This window comes from Neodiprion pinetum, chromosome 5 (assembly GCF_021155775.2).
Source record: "Neodiprion pinetum isolate iyNeoPine1 chromosome 5, iyNeoPine1.2, whole genome shotgun sequence".
Lineage (NCBI taxonomy): Eukaryota > Metazoa > Arthropoda > Insecta > Hymenoptera > Diprionidae > Neodiprion > Neodiprion pinetum.
The window spans coordinates 31,467,315-31,495,173 of record NC_060236.1 but is presented as its reverse complement, the minus strand read 5'-3'; the positions used below and the strand labels follow the sequence as shown (position 1 = coordinate 31,495,173).

General features: G+C 36.7%; 1 protein-coding gene across 4 annotated transcripts; it reads left to right on the top strand.

Annotated features, from left to right (window-relative positions):
* Positions 1–8: 8 nt before the first annotated feature.
* Positions 9–27,387, top strand: Tomosyn (syntaxin-binding protein tomosyn). Of its 4 annotated transcripts, none has more exons than XM_046626011.2 (22): positions 9–805; positions 3,683–3,780; positions 4,508–4,690; positions 5,008–5,142; positions 5,919–5,982; positions 6,075–6,279; positions 6,380–6,455; positions 7,701–7,855; positions 9,379–9,670; positions 9,762–10,005; positions 10,097–10,365; positions 10,459–10,645; positions 14,331–15,153; positions 22,824–22,937; positions 23,019–23,141; positions 23,235–23,360; positions 23,494–23,700; positions 23,822–23,930; positions 24,296–24,379; positions 25,100–25,195; positions 25,329–25,453; positions 25,865–27,387. In XM_046626011.2, the coding sequence occupies exons 1-22, from the start codon at positions 686–688 to the stop codon at positions 26,125–26,127; spliced, it is 4,098 nt and encodes a 1,365-aa protein (XP_046481967.1). In that variant the 5' UTR covers positions 9–685; the 3' UTR covers positions 26,128–27,387. The 4 variants fall into 4 exon arrangements, with proteins under 4 accessions (XP_046481967.1, XP_068992350.1, XP_046481970.1 ...); XM_046626014.2 differs by lacking the exon at positions 14,331–15,153 and adding an exon at positions 18,432–18,567 and having other exon boundaries at positions 10–805; XM_069136249.1 differs by lacking the exon at positions 24,296–24,379.
* The last annotated feature ends 472 nt before the right edge of the window (positions 27,388–27,859 follow it).

Here is a 27,859-nt window from a genome sequence, read left to right as displayed (position 1 = left end):
GTTAGGTGCACGCTCAGTTCTGATTTGGATAGAGACTCGGTGGCCACGCGGTGGCAGTGACGAGGACCACAAGCCTGTTGCCAGTTATTGATCTGACAGCAAGACCGCATTGCCGTTGAGTGGAAGTTTTGTCACGCAGTTGTATAGCAGCGGAGTGAATAAACATTGAAATGTCAGATAAACGCGTTTATAAATCGAGGAAACAAGCGATCGCGGGTCGTTGATTGCGTAGGCGTCTAGTTAAAAAACTATGTGCGATATTCTGTAACTGTGTTTGTCGTTAGAGCCGAAGGACATCCAGGGTAGCACAAATCGCGTTATCACAACACTGATTTCCCGGCCATTCTCGTACTGCGATTATCACCGATTCCGTTTTATCCCCTGGGGTTTAAAACCGCGGTGCAGTGTCGTTGCAGTGACAGTACGTTGGTCTCGTGTCATCCTACCTACATCACGCATCTCGCCCGTTAAATTTGCACTGCATTGCACGTATCGGGGAAGTGACACACACACACATATACATATATATATATAGAGAGAGAGTGAGAGATAAAGAGAGAGAGAGAGAGAGAGAGCGCGAGCGATAGACAGCGTTTTAACGCGTCTATAAATGTCATCGGGTCATTTCTTTTCGTCTGTACCATAGGAAAATAGACATTAAAAGAATTGAACTCATCGAAACACGATGAAAAAATTCACTTTCAAAGGTGTTCTTGACGGGTTTCGTTCAACGGTTAGTCAACAGGTGAAACCAGAACAAGAAATCATCGAGACTCTCCGCCCCGATCATTTCAACGTAAAAAAGGTAAGCTGATTGATCTACTCGCATGTTTCAACACCGCTTACATTTTTCATTCATCTATCTATGTGTTACGGCAGGGTTGTGTGTATGTGTGTCAGGCTTCTATGACGATGGACGCCGTCTCCCTACACCTGATTTACGCATCTCTATAATTACAATTTATCGACATTCATCTTTACATCTAGATAAGAGATTGTTTTGCATGTATGTCGGTCTATACCATCACGTTATCTATCAATATTGTCATCCATGCTAACTAAACAGTCGTTAGATCGACCGCGTCGATCGTATTCGTAGAGTTTTGTTTCATGCAACATATCATCAAGATGAATTTCTACAAGATCTGCCTGACACTTTATATTTTCTATACGTCGAAATTTCAATTGCAGTCGTTCGCGACCAGTGTCAAATAAACATTTATCATTTCCCTTTTTTTTTATTCTGCCAATTGCTATCCCAATTCCTATTTCATACACCTGCATAATTAAAATAAAATGCACGAGCTTCAGTTGTTTCGAAATAGAATGAACATTCGGAAAGTTCAAAATTCGCTTACCGTTACCGAATAAATGAAAGAACACAGCGAATGGTCGAGTTTATGTAACTTTTTTCGCCAAATATCAACCCTATTTCGAATCATGGAAAAATCTTTTAATTAAATATTTAACTATGTAGGTGAAAAGATTTATGCCAGTAGTTGTATCCCAAGAATTCCTTTTAGATTGTGTGTAAAACGAGCCAACTGCCTAAATCTATACATATAGGTATGAAGCGTATTTTTTTTTTAACGATCGTTCGAATTTTCCGGTTCCCCGGCAAACAAAGGAAGAGAGTACCGCTCAGCGGTGGTGTCGGCGACAGCGTTGGAGAGATGAGAATGTAGTTTTTGGAGCGGTTTTAATGCATGGAAAAATTTCGTTGTATTGATCCGCTCATGCTGCTTTGTGTAATCACACTCGTGCTAGCACTCTTGTATCAGAATACCGACGAAGAGGTGGAGGAGGAGGATTCGGAAGCGATCTCCGTTAAAGCAGGTGTACAGTAACTTTGGTCTGCACATATGTATGGAGGGTGATTCCGGGTGAGATGGCCATACGTAAGAGATGCGGCCCACGGTATAGTTTCTTATGTACTTTACTGTATTGAACTATACCGCGGGCCATCTCACCCGGAATTACCCCATCTTCCATTGCGGACATGTATGTTTATATATACATATATATACATATATACATACATATATATATATATATATATATATATAATACTATATATGTAACACCTATTGGCCATAAATCCGCCATCTTTTGCACAGCGCATCTTTGATCGCGCAAGCGAATTAAGAAGTTGCAGTTACGAATTCTAATCATGTAAGGCTTGACTGGATCTTCACACTAAACTATACATATACAGTGCTTACACTTTGTGATGGGCAAATGACGTTCAAGTTAAAGAATTCCGTGGGTGTTTTTCAGCAAATACATAGATACATGCGTATTGCCCATTGACATAGACGCACACGCGTATATAAAATTTCAGGAGTTGCATATAATGCATAGATATTGAAGTAGAGATGATAATATCTCGGTATTTACCAAGAGGGATGTAACAAAAGACAGGGAAGCGCGGAAAACAGCTTTCATTTACCCGCTTCTTGTGCAGAGAAAAGTTGGTTTGAAATATTGCTCCAGCAGCAGCAGTCAGCTGTCTCCTTTTGCATTCCCTTTGTCTAACTACCTGTCCTTTTCTGTTTATCGCTTCATCTATCTATTGAAACAATAGCCAGCCCGCCGCGAGCTCACTTTGTGCCTCGAGTTACGTTATGTATACATATATAGTGAATAAAAGTTACATTATATACGTACAGTGTATAAATACCTATACTTGAAACTTTGTATTTGAATTAGTACCTACATCGTCCAAGCAACATTTTCAAGCAAAAAAACAAGTGTATCTATTTATACACTCGATTATCGTGACAATTAATTTCTCTAAATACAAAAAATACACACACATTGTTGTATCATATTGCTTTGATATTTTGTAACAATAATTCGCACAAAAAAATCGTTCCACAATCTCAGTGTTTCCCTAAAGGTATAATATTCAGGGCTAGTATGTAGGTATATTTTACGTACGCCCCGGGGCTTTTTCATTGTTTCAAACATATCGGGCGAAAAAGGTAGAAATATGGTAGCTACGTATTGTACGTATAGTATATATGTACATACATATATACACGTATCGTGTTTTGCCCTGGGAGCATGTAAACAATGTCGGGATAGGCTTTTCCCGGGGGAATTTTCAGCGCGGCTTGAGAGATGATTTTCCCCATGTTTTTTTTCATTATCTTTTTTTTTAATTGCTCTACGCCCGCGTTCCTACCGTTAGATTGTTCTCTTATTTCGATCCAGATATCTAGGCACATTTACCTGCAAGCTCTCTTGCGTCGAGGTCATACGATATTTATGTATCATACATACGCCCCCATTTACTATGTAAGCGCTTCCGTTATCGTCTCTGAAAAATTCATCCGCGAACCAGTTAAAAGTGTAGCACACATATATATGTACGCATTTATTATACACGCGGTGTTATTAGCTTGAAGCACGAATAACGTCAAAAATCGTTCGGATGAGAAAAGAAAAAATTCTCTGTGCGCTTTTTCATAGTGCATGACATGCCGTGAATGTTTGCCACCGGAACGAACATACTACTGAAAAAATATACGTAATTACGACGTATGGAAGAAACGGGGATAAAAAGGGTTTGTTAACGGAAGAGTAGGTTTTTTTTTTTTTTATTTTCATTTTGTTTTATCACATTTGCCACAGTCTACATTAACAAGGTGGCCATTGATCAATTTTATTTGAATTTCAGACCTTCCGGCACGGATTTCCGTTCCAGCCAACCGCCATAGCGTTTGATCCTATTCAGCGACTGTTGGCGATTGGTACGAAGACAGGCTCTCTGCGAATGTATCCCTTTATTAACTGTCTGTGTATTGTAAGTCGGGTTCTTTTTGGGAAATGTAACAACATTGGTGATTTAATGTACAATATGGGAAATCCGCCTGCATTTATGCAATTTAGGGTACAGCTTATCAAACTCCGCCTGTTTTTGGCAACCGAGTATACATTTTACTTATCGAGTTTTGTTACGAGGTTGAAGTTAGTAACGTTATTGTAACGAAACATTGGCGAAAAAATCACTATTTTCTTAATTTTACAATGATTTTGAAGGAACTAAGATTTCGAAATATGAGTGTGTTTTGTTTTATTAGGGTTTACTGAATTTCAGACAATTCCTAAATAGCGAAATAACGGTTTTTCTTCAGCATGAATTTTTACGGGAACGTTACTAACTTCAGTATGATCTGTTGCCTCATTTTTCACGATTGGCCGACATCTCAGTTTCAATCACTGTATCCCGAGACAAATGACGATTGGTAAAATGTAGTCTCAGTTGCAGAGAACAGACAGAGTAAAATGTACCCCGAATTGCATATATGCAGGCTAATTTATCCTCTTCATCTGTCTATGTTATTGAATATCCATGAAACGAGTCCAAATTCTGTAATCTTATATCTTATTCCAGTATTTTTGGAAAGTTAATTGAATCTTCTTTTGTATTTACCATATACTTAATATTATTATTATCTTAACAAATACTACGTCGAAAAACGCAAAAAATTATTAACGTCAGTTTGGGAAGACCTGGCGTTGATGTACACGTTAAACACGATGGGGAATCCGCTGTTCTTCAAATGCAATTTCTCATCAATGAAGGTGCTCTTGTATCGGCCACTGCAGACGATACCTTACATCTGTGGAACTTTCGCCAAAAAATACCACAGGTTGTCCAAAGTCTTAAATTCCAGCGGGAAAGGTATGTTCCTTTGTATTTTTACCGTAATTATCATTGTTATAAATATCCATACTTTTTTTGTTTGCTTTTCGTCTTTTGCATTCTGTGAATATCTTGGGAGACAAATTAAACAGATAGATAAACTCTTGTCGATGTTCAATCAATGTTCATTCATATAATTTTACGACTATTTCATTAACTTTCATGTACATCAGCACTGTGTGGTACTTATTCAATAACAATATTTGCCATTTCTGTAGTCTGATGATAATAATTTAGCAAGATTATTTTTATTAAATTGTTTAATACTGATAATATTATTCATTCCTTCTTTCCAGAATAACGTTTATACACCTACCACTGCAGAGTAAATGGCTGTACGTTGGTACAGAGCGAGGAAATATCCATGTGCTTCACATCGAGACATTTGTTTTGTCTGGTTATGTTATCAATTGGAATAAAGCTATAGAAGTGTAAGTATACTACTGTCTTCGAAAAATATTTATACATGTCATAAATTTGGGAAAAACTCTGCAAAATAATTTAATCAACTTTTTTGATTGATATGAGGATCATGAATTATTGTAAAAATCGATTAAACGAAAGTACCAATAAAAAAAAAAAAATATGAAAGATATTCCGTAGGTATCACAAACAAGATAATATAGGTAATAGGATCTAAAATCTTACCCTTCTGATGAACGTTATATGTTTATCGTTATTTCTCTTGCTCGATTTTCTCCGGTTTTATCAAATACTGGATATCGTCCCTACAAACTGGAAACGAGTTACAGGAGTAACCAACCTGCTATCAAATTGTGTGACTCTTGAAACAAGCCTTGCTTCTTCTTCTTCTACTTCTCCTTCTTCATGGGAAAAGCAATGAATATTATTATTGAATAAGTACGTTTTCACTTAACCTTTAGTAGCCTGAAACATGCTTATTTCCAAAGACGTGTTTCTATCTGCTAAAATATTTCATCCCTATATGCTAACGTTAATCATGTTACATGAAAATACGCCCCTGAGCATAGATGCGAACGTACATATGTTTTTCCTTGTATAATTTTTTCTGAGTACGTAGAAATTAACTAGAAAAAACACAAAAACAAACAGGAGGAATCCGACAATTTTTACTTAGAATAATTGAATAGAATTGAACCAACTGTGGCAATCCTAGAAAATTCGAAAATCAGGAATAAAGGTACCAAAGAAAGTCGAACTTCACTATGTTCTTACATATTTTTAGATCAAGGAAGACCCATCCAGGTGCTGTAATTCATCTCAGTGACAATCCTCTGGATCTCAGTAAGGTAAAGCTTGCGAGTCTTTCTACTTCTATCCATAAAATTTCTTCCTCCGTTCTGTTTTTACAAACTGATGATTTATTCATTTTCCTTATTAGATGCTCATAGGGTACGAGTCTGGGCAAATAGTGCTGTGGGATTTGCGGCTCAAGAGTCCAGATTATCGATGCCAAACAACAGAGCCTTTAAAATCAATATCGTGGCATCATGATGGCAAGCAATTTATGTGCAGCCACACTGATGGCTCACTCTCAACTTGGGCATTGCGCCAGTTGAAACCGATAAACGTAACGCATCCCCATGGTAGGTATAATTGCAGCTGATTGTCATTTACAGTTGCTAACAATCCTTGACGATAATCGTTCGATGCTTATTTTCTTACTCTTTTACAATATATTTGTAGCTAAAACTACCAAAGATGGGGTTCCTGAAGCTTGTAAGCCGATACAGAAAGTGGAATGGAAGATATCAAGATCTGGGTAAGACAAATGCGCTAAAAAGAAAGATAAATTCAGTTCTGCATCAATGTTAAGCTCCCCAAATAGCAAAACGACGTTATAAAAGGTACGATAGTAAAGCGTAGTAGATGAATTGCAAACGAGCTGAGCTTGTCATTGATCATCCGCTAACCAGAGAATAACTAAAACGTATTTATGCATATAAAATGGCTTTTTATACTAATACCTTTAGAGTTTGGTAAATTATTCTCAATGATTTTTGAAGGGTCACTGGTAAACTGTGGTGTGAGGATTTTTCCTGTATCTTAAATTCTCAATTGGAAATTCTCCGCGGCACTTTCCGTTTTGCTATTCGGGATGTTTACCCTGAAAATCGTAAGTGACGTTTTCGTTTTAGTGTTTAAAGGTAACTTGACGCGAACCGTCGGTGACATTGCGATATTCGGTCAAGATACTACGTAGTGTGAAGCTTATTTTGAGTAGCGTACTTAAGACCAGCTTCATTTTCACGTTCGATGTTATATTGTCAAAGAATTATGACCTTCGGAAAAACTTGAACGGTTCCAAATAATGGGAATATTCTTCATGATTTCGTAGAAGTAAAAATCTAAAAAACATAACTGCGAAATCTCACGTGTTTCATTGAGTACGAATTGTTCCGTCTCATGCCAAATAATTCATTGAATAGAAAGAAGGAAAGCGAGAGTGAGTGAGTGAAAGGGGCGAAAAAATATAAAAATTAGCTGTGCCTGTACACAATTGAACGAGTGAAGGTACACAGGCGGTATAGTTCGTAATGGAGAAATCGGAGTTTTTCCGATCACCATGCAATAATTGCACCGCAAAATATATACTTATAACTATATATAAATACACACAGCACTGCAGCAAGCACCCGCTTAACATGATGGCACGTTGCACTCCGAGCACTGAAAATTATGATATCATATACGTCAGAAGATCTTAGCCCCCTTTTCCCCTGAGAAAAAAGATAAAAAAATTAAAATAACCACCCGCGTTATGCAAAAATCTCACTTATTATGAATATTCGTTGTATTTATTATCTGCAACAATCTTGGCAAGAATCGTAATCGATGATTGTTACTAACATTCAAATTGTCAGGAAAGAAATTGATAAAATTGAATGTTGTAAAAAGAAAAAAGAAATTATGGTACATGAAAAAGCAGAGAAAAAGAGATCGAATGTATCAGAGATACCCTCGACAAATAAGGAATAACATATTTTTATCTTGACCTATTTTATAGGGAAGCTTACGTTATATTCTCCGGAGGACTAGCGTACGACACAACAGGTCGAACGCCGAGTATTACTGTCATTCAAGGCAAGACCACGACGGTATTAGAAATGGAACATAATGTCGTGGATTTCGTAACATTGTGCGAAAGTCCTTGGACCAGCGGTACGAACATACAACCAACAGTATAGTCACTAAATAAGTAATGAAGAAATTCTCGCTTAATTACATATTGACAAGTTACAGTTGTTATTAATTAAATTATTATTATTGTTATCAATTATTATTCTCATACAAATTTCGATATTGCATCAGTATTAATGCCGTTTATCCAAATTCATTTATATCTAAATTCACAGTCATTTTTCGTTTTTTTTTTTTTCTTGTTTTTTTCTCCTCAATATTATCGTCACGCTTCATGCTTCGGACAGTTTTCTTTCCTCGTCATGTTAGTTTTGTATCTTATCCAAAGAACAAGTTTATAACAATCTTCAGTTGATACTCTCATAAGCTCTAGCTTCGGAAAAATATTCGGCATTAGTTATCCGAGTCTGATTATTGCTTGCCGATCGGCAAAAATTCTTAGTCGTTACTTTTAAAATTATTCCGTTTTGTTTTTGGTTTTTTTTTTTTTTTGCTTTGTTTTTTCTTAAGTTCTATTTTACTATTTGGTTTTTGTGTCGAGCGAGAATAATATTGCGATCTAAATAATATGTAGCTAACGCGATTTTCTGAAACGACAGTACACTCATTATGATATATTATTATATTGAAGTTGGGTAGTTGTAATATTTGATTGAAAAAACAAACCAGTTTGCAGTTGAATTTTTATCGATTTGACTGAAAGAATATTTTAATGCAAAGCCAAGTCTTTCCTCTTTCCTTAGGAATTAGTTTGCGAGTATGGGCATGAACTGTTTGAGCACCGTGCCGCTTTTTGCAATATCACCCAATAGCTGCTTCCAGCACTGTTATTTATTCGTTTCATTTTCACATAGTTATTGTCAGAGTTATATTTTATCATTTGTTTTCTCTCCTCTCACAACTATTTTACGAGATTGAAGTTAGTAACGTCATCGTAACGAAACATTGGGTGAAAAATCACTATTTATATAATTTTACAATGATTTTGAAGGAACTAAGATTTCCAAATATGAGTGTGTTTTGTTTTATTACGGTCTAACGAATTTCAGAAAATTTCAAAATGGCGAAATAACGGTTTTTCATCAGCACGAATCGTTACGATAACGTTACTAACTTCAATATGATACAATTTTTCACCGTTTCGACAATCGATGTTGCCATTTTCTTTATCGTCCATGCACCCACATAAACGTACGCCTGGTGTCGGTAGTATTTGCAACATTATACAATTAAACTACCATTAAAATATGAAATGAATAAAGCCTGCGGATTTATGTCCCTTATTGCATTGTATAAACGTATCAATATCTAGTATTAACAGAATTATTAACAAATGAGAATTGCACGAAGTATTCAAAAAAATTTTTACTCTTATCGAAGTTTTTCAAATTTCAAATTTTATCTTATCTTTAATTTAATTTTTATCTTCATTTTTTCTTTATTCTTCTTCGGTACTTTGGCACGAAATTTTACATTATTCATTTATTATTCTCACTATAACTTAATGAAATATGTAATAACAGAAAGTGTTATTTCCCAAACAGATTTTCAGGATCCATACGCAGTTGTCGTTCTCCTCCACAATGATCTAGTCGTTATAGATCTCCATTCGGCGGGATTCCCTTGCTTTGAGAATCCTTATCCAATGGATATCCATGAATCTCCAGTAACCTGCTGCGCCTACTTTGCCGACTGCCCTTCAGACCTCATTCCAGCGTTTTATTCCGTCGGCTCTAAAACTCAAAAGCGTACCGGGTTCAGCGAGAGCGATTGGCCGATATCGGGAGGAGAATGGAGCCCGACTTCGAGCAGTTATAACGAGATCGTTTTGACCGGGTAATTATGTCGTGATTTCAATTATCACTGAATTATTTTTCAACGAAATTATTTGTCCTTTGGATGGTTATCGTTATTTTTTTTTTCACAGGCATGCAGACGGTAGCATAAAATTTTGGGATGCTTCCGCTGGCACGCTCCAAGTTCTCTACAAATTAAAGACGGGAAAGGTCTTTGAAAAAGCGAAAGCTCGGAGCTCCGATTCTGATGAAGATCCTCTTGCCGTACAGCTGATATTTCTTTGTCCGGAAAGCCGGAAATTAGCCATCGTCGGATCGAGTCGATACGTTATCTTGTTTCAGTACAAGAAAACCGAAGATCAATCCGAAATTGTTGTAAGAATTAATAGACATACGCAATCCTTAGCCCTTCTTTTAAGCCTCAGCAATGTTTGTACATTATTTATCGAGTCTTTTTCTTTTACAGACTTTGGAGATTCCCAGCGCTCACGACGCGCCTGCGGAAACTGAATGTTCTCCGGATTACGAATATCCGCCAAGAGGCAGCCTGGCTACCGAAGGCGGGGAAGAACCTCAAAATCCATCGTTTGAATACAGTTTTCCACTAAAAGTAAAGACCGGTCCACAGAGAAGAGCTCCGGGCTTTCAACCGATCATGGTCTGTCTTTCTCCATGGATTAACGGAGAACAGCCTGGAAATATCAACGCTTTGAGCCTCAACTCTTCATACGGCTTGTAAGTAAGGCTAAGAGTGCTCTAAACTATTCGATTGATATTTTCATCATCGTTTAATGATTGTCTTGTCAATTATTGATTTCTGTTTCACAGAATGGCCTATGGTACAGAAACTGGCTTAGTTATCGTGGACATAATACAAAGAGCTCTGCTTTTGATTGTCACGACGCAGGATTTGTACGCAAGCATGGATCCCTCGCAGCGTTCGTTGAGGAGTCCCAAGCGATATGACGAGCGGCGTGACAACGAGGACAAAGCCCGAAGTCCCAGTGTCGACCAGGTAAAATATCTTTTCATAATACATTTTTTGCCAGCGTCAAATTAAAACTAAGAATATTATTAAACCGAGTAGGCAAACCATATAATGATTCGCCAACTCATTACTGTTTAAATTACTCTCATAAGATATGAAATGAATTCTCCTCCAAATATTATTTCCTGGTACGAAACTAGCCGCCTTATTTCTGATGATCCGACTTCCCATTGATCTATTATTCTAAAGGCGCTATCGAGTCGATTCTAACATATAAACAAACACGGTGTTAAGATATCCACAGTAAATGAAAACATTTTTTTTCTCTTCTTTCAACTCACGTTTCTCAAAATATCCGAGTACTAGGAAAACTGTCAATTTTCTTGTCGTCTACCCAATCAACGCAAACTCAGTATTTTTTCCGTTTGCAATACCGTGTCTGTGTATTCATTGGAATCGGCTTTTTTATATTACTCTTTTGAAACATTGATTTAGCTTCGTAATGGGAAAGAAAATTGTCGTAAATTATTGGCCAAGCTTGTCATTTTCCGTTTAGATCGGATAGTCGATTTTATACTATTATTACAAACACATATGAAAATCATCCGTGACTCTGAAATAATTACGATCTTTATCTTTAAATCGTCGGATTATTACAATATTTTCTACATCCGCATCTGCATCAGTCATCGTTATTATTTTTGCATCGCATATCGCAGTTGGTATAATCTGCTCATTTTGTTAACACGCTGAAATAACGATCAAACTGCCGTGTACATCTGCAGAACATCGTGCAGATGCTCTCCGGTGTTGTTTTTGCCATTGCCATTCGTCATATCGCCCATCACCGCTGTCATCTCGTAATTATTTTTTATTTATCGTTACCGAAAATTATCAGACCTCGATTATCGATCGTCGTTATCATCTGTTGAAGATCATTAATCGTAGTAATTTTTATTTACCGATGTTACAGGCATTACTATTTTGCTTGCAATTGCAACAATTTTTTGTTTTTTCAATTTTCATAAGAAATATTTATACGAATTTGTAGCCTCGTTGGTTTACTTTTGAAACCCTTGGAGCCTAATTTACCTCAAGTCGGAAGTTCTTACATGCAAGGAATCTTCGGAAGTAAACTTTCCAATTCATCAGTCACTTGCACCATAATTCTTTTGAGACGCTCATACTAATTCTCCTTGCTTAAAATTGGAATAATAAAAATTTTCAAAAGCAAAGTTGCGACGTGCTTTGTATCGTTAACTTTTTACAAATAATTAATTGCTCTTGAGACTCGTTGGGTAAGGGCTTGCGATATTCTATAGAGTTGTACAAAATTTCAGTGGAATTTTTAAGGTTCTGGCGATAACGTTATTGAATTTCTGAAATCTGGTTGGTAAAATTTTAGAATATCTTAACCCGTTGATTTTTTTCCTACTGGTCATTCTTTTCACATTACTTTACTCTTATTTTAATTATACGCTTTATTGGTACAAGTCCTGCTTTGTGTCTAACACAGACTAATCGTAAATAAAATCGAGAGAAAACAAAACAAAAACAAATAAAAAGTAGAAGCGTTCCTTAGACAGTGAAGTAAAATACGAAATAATATAGAGCCTGACATTATTTCTACACGCATACATATTTTAAGTTGAAATTGAATTTGAGTCGCAAAATTTACAATTTGTGTAGGATTCTTGACGATTATTTTTCAACCACCCGTGTAAGTAATTAACTTCCCTCAACAATGGCGAGAAGTTTCTATTTGTTCAATGAGACGTGTTTTTTTTACGCACGTAACGATAGGAAAAATTGAAAAATTGCATAAAAGAAAAAGTTGGTCCTTCTAATAATTGCAGCAGGGTAAATAGGATTTGTTAAAAATATTTGTTCGGTCATTGCCGTATATTTTTCGCATCCAACATAGTACATTTTCACATTGAATTGAAAATTTTACCCACCGTTATTTGCCGCCAACGAGATACGATTATGTGACGAGTTAGTGAAGAAACTACTTATTCAGCACGGATTTTAGTTTAATCAGCACGAGGATTTATTCAATTTCAAATAAATGCAAGAAAATAAGAAAATGTGACGAAATCGAAGAACAATCGAGGAGCGACGCTGCCAGGAAGAGGAATTCCAGAGTAATTAAGGAAAATGAGAACAAGTATGAGGAAGCTTGTCCAAATTTACATTGGCCAATTTGGACGTTAATGATTCAACTTGATCTACCACATGGAAACACAGCGGATGAACAAATGGAAACAGCACTGACTAAAAAGTTTATTACTAACGATCTATGTACGTCACTGTAGCCGACATCTGGTGATCGTTTTTGAATTTGTCAAGTAATGTTTTTGTGTTGCTTAATTTTCAACGTAATATTTTTCTTCGGCAATGAGAATTTCGTCTTTTTTCTTCGCCAAGTGACTTAAAGAAGACGAGAAAGAAAAACTGACCATGCATTCACCGTCGTAAATCATCGCACTGGAAGTACGTAACATCATGGTTCTTAGGCAACATCATGGGTAACACGGTGCTTATCATATTTAACATCCGCTGCTTACAGTCTGTAATTCTGCACACTGATATCTACACTCTTTTCTTACTTACTTCTTTTTCAATCCTTACTCAGTTTTATCCACGTTTATCATCATGTTACGTCGACATTTGTAAATGATCCACTACTTACTTATCTGCAGGGCTCTAATCAAGGAAATGGAGAACAATTTAAATTTCTCTGCATCAATTTCGTATTACAGCTACAAAAATCGGATGCAATACATATGAAACGAATTGAAATGAAAACCAATCTAACAGTTTGGCTGTGTGTCGAAAAAATTAGCTCGCCCTGTGAATAGAATGTAGAAGATTCTGAAACGAAAACATGTATTTCAGATTTGCACAACTTTGCCCCTACCTATGCAATGATATACGCATCACTCCACGATTATCCTTCTAGGGTGTTTATTTTTATTCCTCTTTTTGTACTATGCCTGTATTTTCATGTATTGTTTTATATTTTCCACTTGATTATGTTTTTGTATCCTTTTGTTCGAAGATTTTTTTTTTTAATTCTATTTTTCGATATTTTTGAATGCTGTGAGGAATATCAAACCGCTTAATACTCTTTTTTCATTCTAGAGAAAATGAGACGAGTATGGAACGCCTTTACAGTTTTTATAAAATATATCCGAACTAGGGAAATAGATTGAACTGTTGATTCTTCCGTCTAATGCAAGTTTGTTGAGAAAAGAAGCAAAAGAAAGAAAGAAAGACTTGATCTAAAGATCTAACTTGATAACGCAAACGACGTTGAATCATTCCATATTCGTTTTATTTTCTCTATCTGAGGAAAAAAAACGTAAAAGAAATATTCCTTCAATCCACGGGAAATGACAAGTGACGACCACATAAGTGCGACGATTCTTGATTCATCATTCATTCTATTTCAAAAAACGTAGTACTTTCTTCTTCTCCTGCTCTCTCATTTCACAGCAGCTCATCTCATCGACGCCTGTTCATCGATTTATTCTCCTAAACAGTCACTCATTGACAGACCGCGTTTGCATATCGGTTTAAATCTTGATTTATCATTGAAAACAAAAGAAAGAAAACGAATGCCGGTTATCTTTCACATCCAGTTCATCCATCATTCATTTCACTTCACCTTTTGTCATTTTCAACTGATTTTATGCACGATCCATATTAGATTCACTACGTTCAAAGCGACCCAGTTGTTGGCTCGGAGTCCGTCGTAGCATCCGCAGATGTCTCGTCAAATAGCTCCGCAGTCGGGAAGTCCTGCTCCTCGTCGTCGTCGAGTCGTGGAACGGGGGTGGATTCCGTCAGCGACAACGACGCCGAAGATCAATCGGGAAGCGATCAGGGAGCGGCGTCTGGGGACGCGCAAGGCGTGTCGGGAAGGAAAAAGAACGCTTGGAAAGGTTTCAACCTTAAAAGACAGCTGAGCAAAGTTGACCTCAAGCTTAAAACTACTTTTACAGGGGCCTCGCAGTCCTCTGCGAGTTCTCAAATGCCCCAACCTCATACGAATTACCAAAAACGCCCATCCGTGGGAGTTTGCCAAGCCGGAAGTGAGGCAGGCACGGGATCGCCACCGACTGAGGTCGAGACGGTATCCGTATTTGCGTCTTGCCCTCCACGTCACGAGGTCTTCGAAGAAATACCCGAGAGTGGAGAACCTACGGAAGGTGCAGGTAACGAGGGTGAAAGTGCCGCTTGTGCAACTTCACCGGCGGATGGAAATTCTGCTGGGCGAGAGGGTAACTTGGCCGTAGCGACAGTACAAGAAGCCCTCGAGAGACCCGACGATCTTCCCCTCTTTGATAACGAGGGTAAACCGATACGGCCTAAACGTGACTTGTCGAGGAAATCGTGGCCCCACAGAAGAGAGAACAGACTTTTGTCGGTACCGCATTCAAAATATCAGAGGAATGACGGGGCTCATTCAGATATGAAATCTAGGGAAGACGGGGGACCCTCGTTCGCTGGGAATTTGATGAGAAGATTCAGTAAGTCTTTAAATACACACAGCTTGTAATTTACTCAAGCAGTACTGTCGCACGTACGTTCGAATAGCGAAAACGCTCTTAACAAGTACGTTTTAAACTTATGGATACATGTATACATATGTATGTACATATATTTAATTTATTCTTTATCGTTTTACGTTCGTTTACATACGTCATTACATAACTATACATTTTATTGGATTGCACTCTTAGCGATTTTTCATACAGATTCATATACATATATGTGTATATACATATAATATATCGTGAGTTTTACTAAAAGCGGAACGATCCGTGCGCCTGATTTGGGCAACCGGAGTTACAGCTCATGTACAGGTTGAGCACCGTATCCTGCCACCGCCATCCGAAACGTTGTCAATTGTTCTTTCAATTGTTTTGACAACGTTTAGAATAGCCGAGATACGGTGCTCAATCTGAATATTTGCTGTAAATCCGGTTGCCTGAATCAGACGCACGGAGCGTTCCGCTTTTAGAAAAACTCGCGGTATACGTTATTAGTATTATACTGTAGTACATCGTAGCGTTACTTGCCAGTTATTATTTGTCCCACACTGAAGCGCGGTACAAGGTAAAATTAATGGCAATTTGTAAATAATTGAAGAACAATGATAATGATAATAGAACAAACAAACAAACAAGCGTGCCTATGCATTCAGGAGTACCAGGTAAAGATTTTTCCGTGTTTACCGATCAGCAGATTTGTAATTTTTCATGCATATTTTATTTAGAAAAAATTTTTTTTTGTTCAACATAAATTTGTCATATTCTCATCAAACGCATCATTTTTCAAATCAAATTGTACAGGCATTGGGTACGTCGAACAATTTCTTCACATTGTTTTCGTATAGAATGTCATTTCTTGGAAACGGAGGGCAAATTTTGTGACCCCAGGTCTTGTTTTCAATTGTTATTCTAGTTTTTTCCCCGTCTTTCGTTGGATTGTTCCTTAAATTTGAATGAGACGCGCTAGAGCGGCGTCCTTTTTTGAACTGAATGTTTTTTCATAATTATTATGCGAAGCGCTAGCACATTTGTTCCATAGAGCACAATCCTATTTACGCTGCTGCATTATAGATATAGTATATTTTTAATCACGAGTCAAACGAGGTCGCCGTGACGCGAATTTAAATCTACAAACGCCACTAGTCAGTAGTCAGCTGTCCGTTATATATATACCTAGGTATGCTTGCTAGCCAGAATAATAAATAGCACGAATTAGTGAGAAGAGCAGGCAATACGTAAGACACGTTGTCAAACTTATAATCAGTTGGCCACCGAATTACAACCGTTTGGTATCTGCGACTGTAATTTGATGATACAGTATTAAACGCTCGTTGTATCGGTACGCGTTAAACTCCAAATAATGAAAATACAATCGATATTCACAGAAATCAACCCGTTTATCAATCGCTGTCATACGATAAACATGAAAAAAAAAAAAAAAAAAAAACGGTAACACAAACACGTCTATCTTGTCATCCTATTATCGGAAGGAAATCATTTCATTTGTATTTTATTGATTAGAAGAATCTGTCGTCCGGACGTGATCTCAACAGATACTCACAATTACCCTGCAATACTCAGTTGACTTCCTACTCTTCTTACCTTGTGTGTTCGTATTAGTACAAATAGCACCTGATAGCGAGTCGCTGCAAGCAGGGATTCCCAGGTATCAAGGGGCACTGAAACCAGGAATCTTTGCTTAGAACCTTGGGGTGCCTCTAATGAGGGTCAAAAAGCCTCAGCCTGCATGACTTTATAATTAAACCAAATGACTTGGAGACGATACAGTGGCTAGAAGCTCTGATTTACTTTCGGTAAGAAGGAGGGATAGAATGAAAACAGTTGTGGGATTGATCAAAAAGCAGCAGTTCACAGCCATGTTACCCTCATTAGAGAGCATTTAGAGAATACACATTTGCAGCGGCACGCACTGAGTGTGCTGACCTAGCTGCGAGTAAAAGAAAAACCGCAAACTGTGTAGCCGCTAAACTAGACGCAGTAGTTGGCTTGAAGGCTCATCCAATCGCCATCAGCTGCGGAAGTTGTCCGTTGAGGATACAACTTGATACAATGGAATTCAACACAAGTCAGATACTATTGAAATCCTAATTGTAATGTAGATGTGGTGAACGGTTGGAAACATGGAGTAGCAATCGCTGCACGAGCTTCTCAGAGAAAAACAAAAGGAAATTAATTGATAATGGAATGTTATCGTTGCTAATTTGTCTGGGATAAATCAGAACTGGACTAGTCTAGAGAGATTAACACCATGGTGTCCAGACGTCAGAAAAAGTCCGTTTTTTTTTTTTTTAAACTGGCAAACAACAGTTTCCAAAAATTCACAATATTTACTATTAAGTTTTGTGTAGTTCGAAGTTCAACACAAAGGCAGTCGAGGTTTATTTAAAAAGTATTTACATCCAATGGTGGGAATAAAAATCCTAATTAATTCCGCTATTTCATATTATAACGCTTATTACGAGAGACAATTGAACTTGAGAAAAACTGTTTAAATAAGCGGAATAAAGGATAAGCATTAAAAGAACGGAATTCTTGATATTCATTCGAACATATCTATGATTCGAACAACTGCATCGCGAAAGAGCAGCTCAACCAAACAGTTGCGCATAACAATTTAATTACTCGGTTGAACATCGAACGTCTGAATTTGTCGCGTGATTGAATAATTTGCAGATTAAAAAGTCATTAGGATTACCTAGGAGTAAAGTCGTTAACCTTTGTTTGACACAATTCTCTAGAATGACATACTTGACACACTGGGGTCGTTTATACCCTAGCGACAAAAATAACTGTAAAGAATGAACTATTAAATATTTTGACTTTAAATTTTTCTGTTGGGAGTTCTTAAAAGCTTACTTTTTGAAACTACACAGGTTATGTAACAAAAGATCCAGATGGCGCCATAGACCCGATTTTTTAGATTTAGATACTTTAAATTAACGAAGAACAGGCGTGAGGTTGTTTGTAACCCATGGTGTCAAACAAGGGTTGAGCATACGGGCAAGGTCAAATATCAGTTGAAAGCTGCTGGACACCATGAAAACGGACCCCCGACACATATTTGGAAAGATATAACTGGAATCAGCGTCAGTCAACACTCCCCTGCAAAAGTAAAGAAAAGACAAAGAACAAAACAAAACAAAACAAAACAAAAAAAAAACAAAAAACAACAACAAAAAAACATTGTAACATTATCTGGTTCCCCTACGTGCAGTTGTGTCTATGGTTTGTAGATAAACGGGGTGGGCGTATCCTCATCTGCATCTGGGAAAGCCATGCAGGGAACGGGGGGTGGCGCAGCCGGTGGCAGCGGGTTGCCGTCTCGCAGACCTCCGGCTCCGGATCCGGTATGCCGGTCTCGCTCCCAAGGTACACGCAAGCTACAGAAGTGTCTGAGTACCGCATCGATCCATTCCGACCTGGATGGCCACGGCCATGACCAAGGCCCCGGGGCCTCGATCGTTGGCGGTACCCTTGTATCAAACTTCCCTCTGTACGTACAACGCAGCGTCGAGATACGCGGCTACCAACCGACCAACTCCTCCTCGGCTTCTTCGACCTCACAGCAAAATCTCATCACTGCCCGACATTATTGCAGTTTTGGTAGTACAATCACCCATGACAAAAATTTTTTCGTAGAAGAAAAATTCACCTAATTGCCTCGATTGTACGAAAGTGTCTATCTCTCTATATCTTTATCTCTCTACTATTTTTCTCCCTATTTCTATTCTCTCTCTCTCTCTTTAACACTTTGTTAGTATGTACCGAGGGGCTTAACCACTCTTTGAGTCCGCTTTATGACGTCCATAGATCTCCGTGTAATCCCAGTATAAAACTTTACCTCGTTTTATTTGATGAACCCGTTTTGTTACACGAAAAAAAACTCTTATTTTCTTTGATGTCTTCTGGAATCTTACTTGAAAGCCCCTGAAAAGTCACCCTTGCGAAATTCGTTGAATGAGACGAAACGCAATTTGATAAACCCAATTTGATAAACCCATTTTATTTGAATAAATCCTTTCAAGTTCGTTCAAATTATTAAGAAAGTCACTTCAAATCCACCTCAAAAACGTTGTTGCAAAATTCATTGAATTTAGACGAAACTCAATTAAATGATGGATTAATTTCATTTAATTTCTTGGTATCCTAAAAACATTCCAGTGACACCTGTTCAAATTCCATGCAAATCCGTCAAACCTTAAAACAAAATCCTTTGTACATAGAAAGTGGTTAAGCCTCCGTCCTTTACATACCGGGTACGATTTGTACGATAAACCACTCGTAGCTGCTATCGCTGCACAGTTTGGCTCATTAATATGATGATGAAAATGGTGACGATGTTGTATGTCCGTGTCTCCTGCAATCAACGGCGGTCAAACAACATTAAAGACAGTTTATGTTTCATGATTTATATTGGAAAAGGCGTATAAAAAAAAAAAGACGATTTATGCATATTTCAATATACCAAAGATCTTTATTTTTGTTTCAGTCTTTGGTTCCGTGTTTTTTACTTTTTATATCAAGTTATCATCTATTGGCTTCAATCCTAAACACTCCTTTCTACGGTATAGTTTGCCGTTTCGTTGATGTTGTCATTATCACTCGAAGCTCAGAAGGAAACGTCAGAACTGTTTAGCGTTTCTATGTCCTCGTATTTCGATGTATTCCGCGAGCATTGCTAATGCATGATTCCTACCGTCACCCTGTATTGCGAGGCTCTGCACAAGTATGGCTTTTATTAAATTTTAAATTGTGCCTTGAAGCCTGCAAATTACTTCGGTAATATTATTAAACTTTTTTTTTTAGCTTCATTGTCACACTGTTAGAATCTGCAACTTCACTAAATGTTGTGCTTATCGAACCAAAACAAACATTTCACATTCAACCGACTCTGCAATACAAATTTAGACTTAAATGTTGCTACTGTTGTTGATACTCATAATTTATTTGACCCAGTAATTTCTGTTTATTAGCATTTGTAACTCCAATGTCTATTCCGTTTATTTATATTTCAATCAAGCTACATCACTGAGACCGATTTCTTGTATCGGAGATTCAAAGTCAACAAATTGCAAAATCCTGGAGATAAATGTTGAAAACTATCCTTGCAAGCATTGCAGTTTGTAAATATGACTTTTTTGGCCCGACACATTTGGATGTAAAGAATTTTACTTATTGGAGCATTAATTCTCCTCATACCCGAAGCTACAGCTTATCACGTACAATCCTCGTACCAATACTTTTCGATTATATTGATTCTGCCTAATTTGTAATCAAAATCTTGTCTGCCTTGCCTTTATTTATTGCGTCCAGGAATCATCGATCAAATTTCATTTTCATTTTCATTCTCGTTGGCATTCGAAAGTCCCAATTGTCATAGCCCAAAGTGAATTTATGATATTCGAGAAGACCATATCACAGTAAATCAACGATGACGCAGCTCAGAGGCGATGCCTCCATGACTTTGGTGTTTTCCCCATGCTATTACCTTCGATGTGTCAAAAGTACACTTTCATACACCGTAGTAGCAAGAATTGTACTTCCCTCTTCCTTCACATGGTATCTGTGCACGAACACTGCAATAATAGACGCTCCCCCTTCCATGAAAAATTTTTAACGTCCTACATTGATATCAACGATAACCGATATATTCCCAAAGCCGAAGGGCTTTTTTTGAGTTTTAATTTTTGCTTATCTTTACTTTATGTACGTATAATTTCTTGAACCTCGACTATTCAATGTTTCACATAGAAATGTCCTCTGCGCAACACGACCATCCATGTGTATCACTAGACCCTTGATCGTAAAATGTCAATCCCGATCGACTAGAATATTAGAGAGTGTTATAACGGAGGGAAAGAAAGGTATTACAAGATGGAAGAAGTATTTATTTTTTCTAAATTGTGACATGTGTGTCGTTTTGCAAAAAGACAAGAAAAAGAAGAAAAGAAAAGAAAAAAAAAAAAAAAATTCCCTCGTTTGTATATGTACCTTGTACCGTGTCTGCGTATACGGAGTGTATACGAATTTGCATGTGCAAATCCTAGGGCACGTTATTGCCTCAAAAACTGAATCTAAAGAAAGAGGAAAGCGAGGAATGTAATTTATTTTTTTTTTCCTGACAAAAAAAAAATTGGAAAAATGAAACTGGCTGAAAAAGCCAAGTTTTGATTTCAAAACTACAGGTTTTTTTCACACCAGAATTCTATTTTTTATGGTGAGAACACTTCCGATCAGTTTTTGTTAAGGAAATGCGTATTTCGGAATTTATACACCCGGTATATACCTCTAACATATATATATATATATATAAACTATATCTCTTTAGTGCCTGTCTATTTGTATTGAACTGATCTTTTAGATGTGTACATGACTAAATATCCTCTTGTAGGCACTGATCTTTATTCACAAATCGCACACGTACTTTGCTTGACACGTCGTAAAAACGAAAAAGTAACGGAAAGAAAGAATAATAAGTAAAAGACCGAATCAAAACCACTACCACCATCTTCTACAAATCACATGTAGTAGCAGCAGTGCATTCACCGTAATTGCTCGTCGATGTTGGCGCGACCTCGATATATATTGTATACTATATATTCTATCAGTAGTCAAATTTTCCTTTCTTCTGTACCAGCATTTGAACGTTAGAGAGTGATTTTGCGTGGCACAAAGTATTTTGTACAAAGATATATTATATATTTATACATTGTTTTAGTAACCATTGAAAAAAAAATGAAAAATAAGTAACATTTTAACAATAGCTTCCGAACTTAATAAGATAAGGGTGAGTAACTTATAATCTATTATACATAGTAACGAGAGGATCGTCCGAGCTTAACTTTTATTTGTTAACTTTGGGCCTAGTGGAGTCAAAAATAACGACGTATCGAATATGTTTTCAAATAGTCAAACAATTATCACTGGCGGAAAGAAGTTCCTTCTCTTTTAAACATCGCAATTACGTCTGTGTATGCACCGAAATTGACTCCACTGCTCTCCTCGATATGGGCTTGATATTCATGAGGATGTTCTATTTTTTTGTTTTGTGTTGTTTTTTTGTTTTTTTTGTCAAGATTTTATTGTGTGCCAGAACATCAACTGAAACGCGATTGAAAATATCAATGATCTCTGGTGACAATCGATGAACGGTTATCGGCACGAGACCATGGCAATGGCGAAACTTTGTCGATTCAGATAATCCACGATCACCCTATTAATCGTAGGATCGATTTTTTATCTTGTAAGCGGGAGAATTTCCCAGTACAATTAACGAAGCCAACGCAACGGTTGAAAATTTTTACTGCAAAAGTTGGTGGAAAACATTATTGAAGAAAACATTAGGGAACCGAAGCGGCTGAATTTATCTTGCGATTTGTGTTCGAATTGTTACCATTAACATACGCGACGAGAGAATTCAATAATACATTGACAGAGATATTGTCAGATATGTGGAACGGAGTATTGAACAATGCGTATGTACGCTTAACCAATCTGCTATCAAGGAGATTTAAAAGAATAAGTTTCACACGTGTTAAAATTGCATGAATATTACACCCTGGCTTGGCACACCGATAACATTGAAATAAAGTGAAATTCTGTTTTCGGAAATGCTGGCCGATCAGATAAATTGGACAGTTCCTTCACTCGATCACGAAGTTCGAGCATGTCGTCGTTGGAAAATATAACGGAAACTATAAATTGCCTCGTATTTGCAGATTCCTACACAAAGAAGAATGGTAAAGTGTCATATATGTTTGCTTAACCTTATATCCGTCTCTGTCAGCCAATAATCACTCGCTGATTATCGCTATTCACAGAAGCCAACGCCTTTCCAACGTTGTGGATCGGCACTTCCCAGGGCTCCGTACTTACGGTTGTGTTCAGCGCCCCGAGCTGCGGCGAACAGAGACACGCGCAGCCGATACATGTTGCCACCTACAGTAAGTTGGACGGTGTTTTAGAAATTGCAGTACTTTTGTAGAGCTTACATTTATCTGTTTTTGTAAACATAACATGTGTCGTTCCTTGCACAGGTGGTTCGATGTTCAAACTGAAGGGCTCCATGCTTACCATATCATTTCTCGACTGCAACGGCGCCCTGATTCCGTACTCTTACGAATCGTGGAGAGAAGAACACCTGGACAGCAAGGATCGTAACAGTTAGTTTTTCGCCTCCTTGAATTTTTATCCGTTACTTAACACATTTGAATCGTCTAATTGTCGTAATAAATATTTAATGTTGAAAAATGTTCAGGGTTAAACGGTAATGCTTGTTTTGGAAATATTCCGCAGAAACGCCAACAAAATCCACGAGTTCCGGTATATCTCCAACTTTGAATGTTCAAGTATCGGGTGAGGGATTTGGAGATAGACAATTTGTCGTATTAACATCAGAAAAACAAGCCAGAGTCGTTGCTCTTCCGTCACAGACCTGCATGTACAAACAGCAGCTCGCTGACACAGATTTTGTAATAAAGGCTGAAATAACTTCCTTAAAAGGTAAATTAACAGTCCATTCGTTACTATTCTCCTTGTATTATTACCGCCGTCCCTTGGCTCTGATAATCGATCGAGAAAAGCTAGAATTTTTGCCATCTTAACATTTTCTTCTGTCTTTCAGATAGCGTATGTTTAGTGTGCTACGTTTCTAGCGGACACATTGCAACTTATAGCCTGCCGAGTCTAAGGTTACTAATAGACGTTGACTTTCTGCCGTTGGTAGATCTCAGGTAAGAAGAGGTATATCTACAAGGGTAAAGCGAAAAAGAAATCGAAAATAAACAAAGGAAACATTTAAAAAAAACAACTGGTAAAATTTGTAAATCATAAAGCACGATTGTATTGTTATTTTTTTTTTTTTTTCGTTTCCTTCCTTATTTTTTCTCATCACGATTGGAAACGGAATTATTTTTCATTTTTATTGCCGGCGAAAAACGTCGACTAAAATAATCCAGTATCGGTAGAACCTTTTCCTGTTTATACGTGTAGTTATTTTGTATTGTCATAGCTCTCATAGTTGGTATGTACTTACACATCGCTGGTTATTATTCTTTTATAATTTTAGTTCGGTCTAGTCTCACAGTTGATATAACAGTTTTCAGACTACAAAACGTGGCATTGAAGATCCCATGTTGTCGATATGGGGACAACAGCTATTTGTCAATGAGGATACCGATCTGTAAGTTTTATACCGTAACACGACAATAATACCTTGTCTAAAATATTTACTAACATTGTACAATTAGTGATTATAACCGGTATCCGCAGACTCGAAATACTCAACATACACAGCACCAATACACTTATACCAAGTAGCTTGGATCGGAATTAATATGGTTCAAAAAAAATCTAGACAATTTATATCTCTTCAATGTTAATTTTCTTCACTAATTTTAGCACACAGATATCATCTGGTACATACAATCAATGCAATACAAAATTTATATTGTATAAAAAGGAAGGTTGCCACGTATGATGATATTTCTCATCGCAAACTTTATGTAAATTTTCTTCTTATTTCACTTTCTCTCTCTCTCTTTCTCTCTCTCTCTCTCTCTCTCTCTCTCTTTCTCTCTATACCTGTTTATTAATCACTGCAATAATTACCGAAGAGATAAAATCAAGCAAATATCTGCAGAACTATACTATTTTTTTTTTATTTTTTTTTAATTTTTGTCTTAAATGTTGAAATAAAATTTATCCGTCTCGGTATAAAATTGTGTGTCTGTGTGTGTGCGATACTAAATTTATCGAACAGTGTATATATAAAACTAGATCTGTGACAAATTCACATTCGTTAATTACGTCATTTTATGAATATTGGCAGGGAGAAAGGCAAAGCTTATTGAAAAATTAAAAAAAATTCCTGCTCTTTTTTTTTTAATATTATATTTTACAGAATCGCCAGAACGTTTTGCTTTAGTAACAAAGGCCACGGTTTGTACCTCACGTCGCCCACAGAGATACAAAAGTTTACAGTCTGTAACGAGTTTTGGTGAGTTTCTCCTTTTTTGAAAAACACTCGCGTAAAATTTCGTTGCGTAGAAATTTCATATCTACATCATTTATTTTGAGAAAATAATCAGAAAAGCATGTAACGGGCGTTTGGAAAATTTGGCAATTTATAGGGCTGACTTAACGGAGATGATGGGGGAGATATTCATATGTCAAGAGATGCCAGAACCTCCAAAAGAGAGCTTTTTACGAGGTTTGTTTGGCGGTGGTTCGAGAAGCCTGGACAGAGAAGAACTTTGTAAGTAAATAAAAAGTAGATATCTGTCAATTACGTCTTACACTGTTCACCGAAGGCATCATTGTTCAAATTACTTGCTGTCTAATAATAGTACATTATGTAACAAGGGAATAAAGTCTAAGATTATTCCCGCGGGTGGGTTTACTTTCCGAGCGAAGCGAGAAAAGTGCTTTTTCCCCGCAGATGAGGGAAAAAAGTTACAGCGGTAATAATATACCGCTTTTGTCCCGCTATTCATACAAAAAAAGTTAACATTATGCTTGAGTCGAGAATAAACATATTGTTGGCTTGAAATTTTCCCATGTATTTCTTAAAACGTATACTTGAATTCTTGGTGTAAACCGAAACGGCAAAGTGATTGAAAAAAAAATTCAGGAACCAAAAAGGTAATCAATGCTGCTAAATTTTTAGTCGGCGAATCGAGTGGCCGAGCTTCTCGCACAGTGGCTAAGCATATCCCGGGACCAACCACCAACAACAATGGTCTTAGAGAGAAGGCGAACAGTGCAATGGGGGATGTCAGTCACGCGCATCACATGGTCGTCGAGCGAGGTGATAAGCTGTCGCAACTTGAGGACAGAACGGCGCGTATGATGTCCGAGGCTGAGACATTCTCTCAATCGGCGCACGGTATAATGCTTAAATATAAAGACAAAAAGTGGTATCAGCTATGAGAGAGCTTTGACAACGCGAACGGACACTCCAAAGATGATAGATTATTAACTAAAACTAACTTACGTGATTTAGCATTCGTATGTTACCACCCGTCATCGTCATACTACTTCCTTCCTTCGTTCCAATCTTTCCTTTATATCCACATCAGCATCCCCCATCCTTTTCCTATCCTCCAAGATCTGTTATTATTATTTAGTGTAAAATGAAGTTAATACTTACCATGTATAAAGCAATTGATTCATGAATTAGTATACATATTATAGTTGTGATATAAATGATAATGGATAATATAAACTAATAATGATAAGTATAACAAAAAAAACAATAATAATAACGATAATAATAATGATTATATAAAAAATTATAGGTACATACACATATGTGTATATATATGTATATATGTATATACACACATTTATATATATACATATATATAAATATATATGCGCATGTAAGTTCTAAAAAAAAAACGGATATAATGTAATAGTCAACACACACACACACACACACACACACACACATATATATATATATATATGAATTTGTTTCGTAATATACGCCTCTATTATTTATTATTAAGTTGACTGTTTTTGTATTTGTAATAAAATCGCAACTGTGTACATATATACATGGTGATACTTGCATACGGTAGGCTGGAACGAAAATCTATTAGGGGACAAAAAACTCTGTTTTTTATTTTCTTTCATTCAATAATAATGATCATAATAATTTTCAAAATGCGGTTGTACTGTGAAAAATTTTACTTATCGGTGTACGAAAAGAAAAACAGAAATTACATATAAATCCTGATGAAGAGAGTAATTACCGAAATCCGATAATGGTAACTGTCTAACTGTTTCATAACTTATAAATAACAATCGCGCGAAATTGATAACGATAGTACAGAATGCTCATGAATACTGAAAGAACTTCTTCGTGGTTTTTTTTTTTTTTGTTTAACCTAGGAACATCATTTGTCGAATTTTATTGATTAACTTTTTTTCATTGTCTTCTGAGTAGAATGTTGAAAGATAAAAATCAAGCGCACAAAAAGCTGTACAAAGTGAAAAAAATATATATATATCTATATATATATATATAAAGAATAACTAGAAATAAAAAACAAAAAATATAAACAGAAAACATGAATTTTCATCGGAAGTTGTGAAACTTCAAGATATTGTCAAGTTTGAGAAGAAAAAAAAAAAAGAAACCAAAGATGAAAATGTTCTAGACCCAGGATCAATCTTCCTTGTAAACTGTGCGAAATAAAGATAGAACAAGGAAATTAATTGTCGTTCCAGCCTAATATACAGGGTGTTCCGAAATGATATATGGTTATTACTAGAAGTTGGAGGTCGTAGTACACGTATATAGAAAAACTTGGTCGTTGCAGTCGAAAAGATCGTCTGGAAATTACGACCTTCTGGTTGTGATGTTTAATGGGGCAATTAATAGAGCGCGTTTCAGTATTATGTATGAAAACAAAATACTATTTTTTTTTTTTGTCTGCATAAAAATTTACAGACTTTATACTACTGTCAACTCGATTGAAGAAGATACATATTCAGAAACTCGTTTTCAGTACGACGTCGTATCATTCGAATTGAAAATCCTGTATGTATATATAAATAAAATATAAATATAATACCTATAAATATGAATATATAATATATATTATATGACGTACGAAGCGTAAGCTATCGAGCAAGGCACGTGTTATAGATATGG

Coding starts and splice junctions, on each gene's coding strand:
- Tomosyn (XM_046626011.2), top strand. CDS start 686: ATGAAAAAATTCACTTTCAAAGGTGTTCTTGACGGGTTTCGTTCAACG. Junction 806..3,682: donor ATCATTTCAACGTAAAAAAG/GTAAGCTGATTG, acceptor TTTGAATTTCAG/ACCTTCCGGCACGGATTTCC. Junction 10,366..10,458: donor CTCAACTCTTCATACGGCTT/GTAAGTAAGGCT, acceptor TCTGTTTCACAG/AATGGCCTATGGTACAGAAA.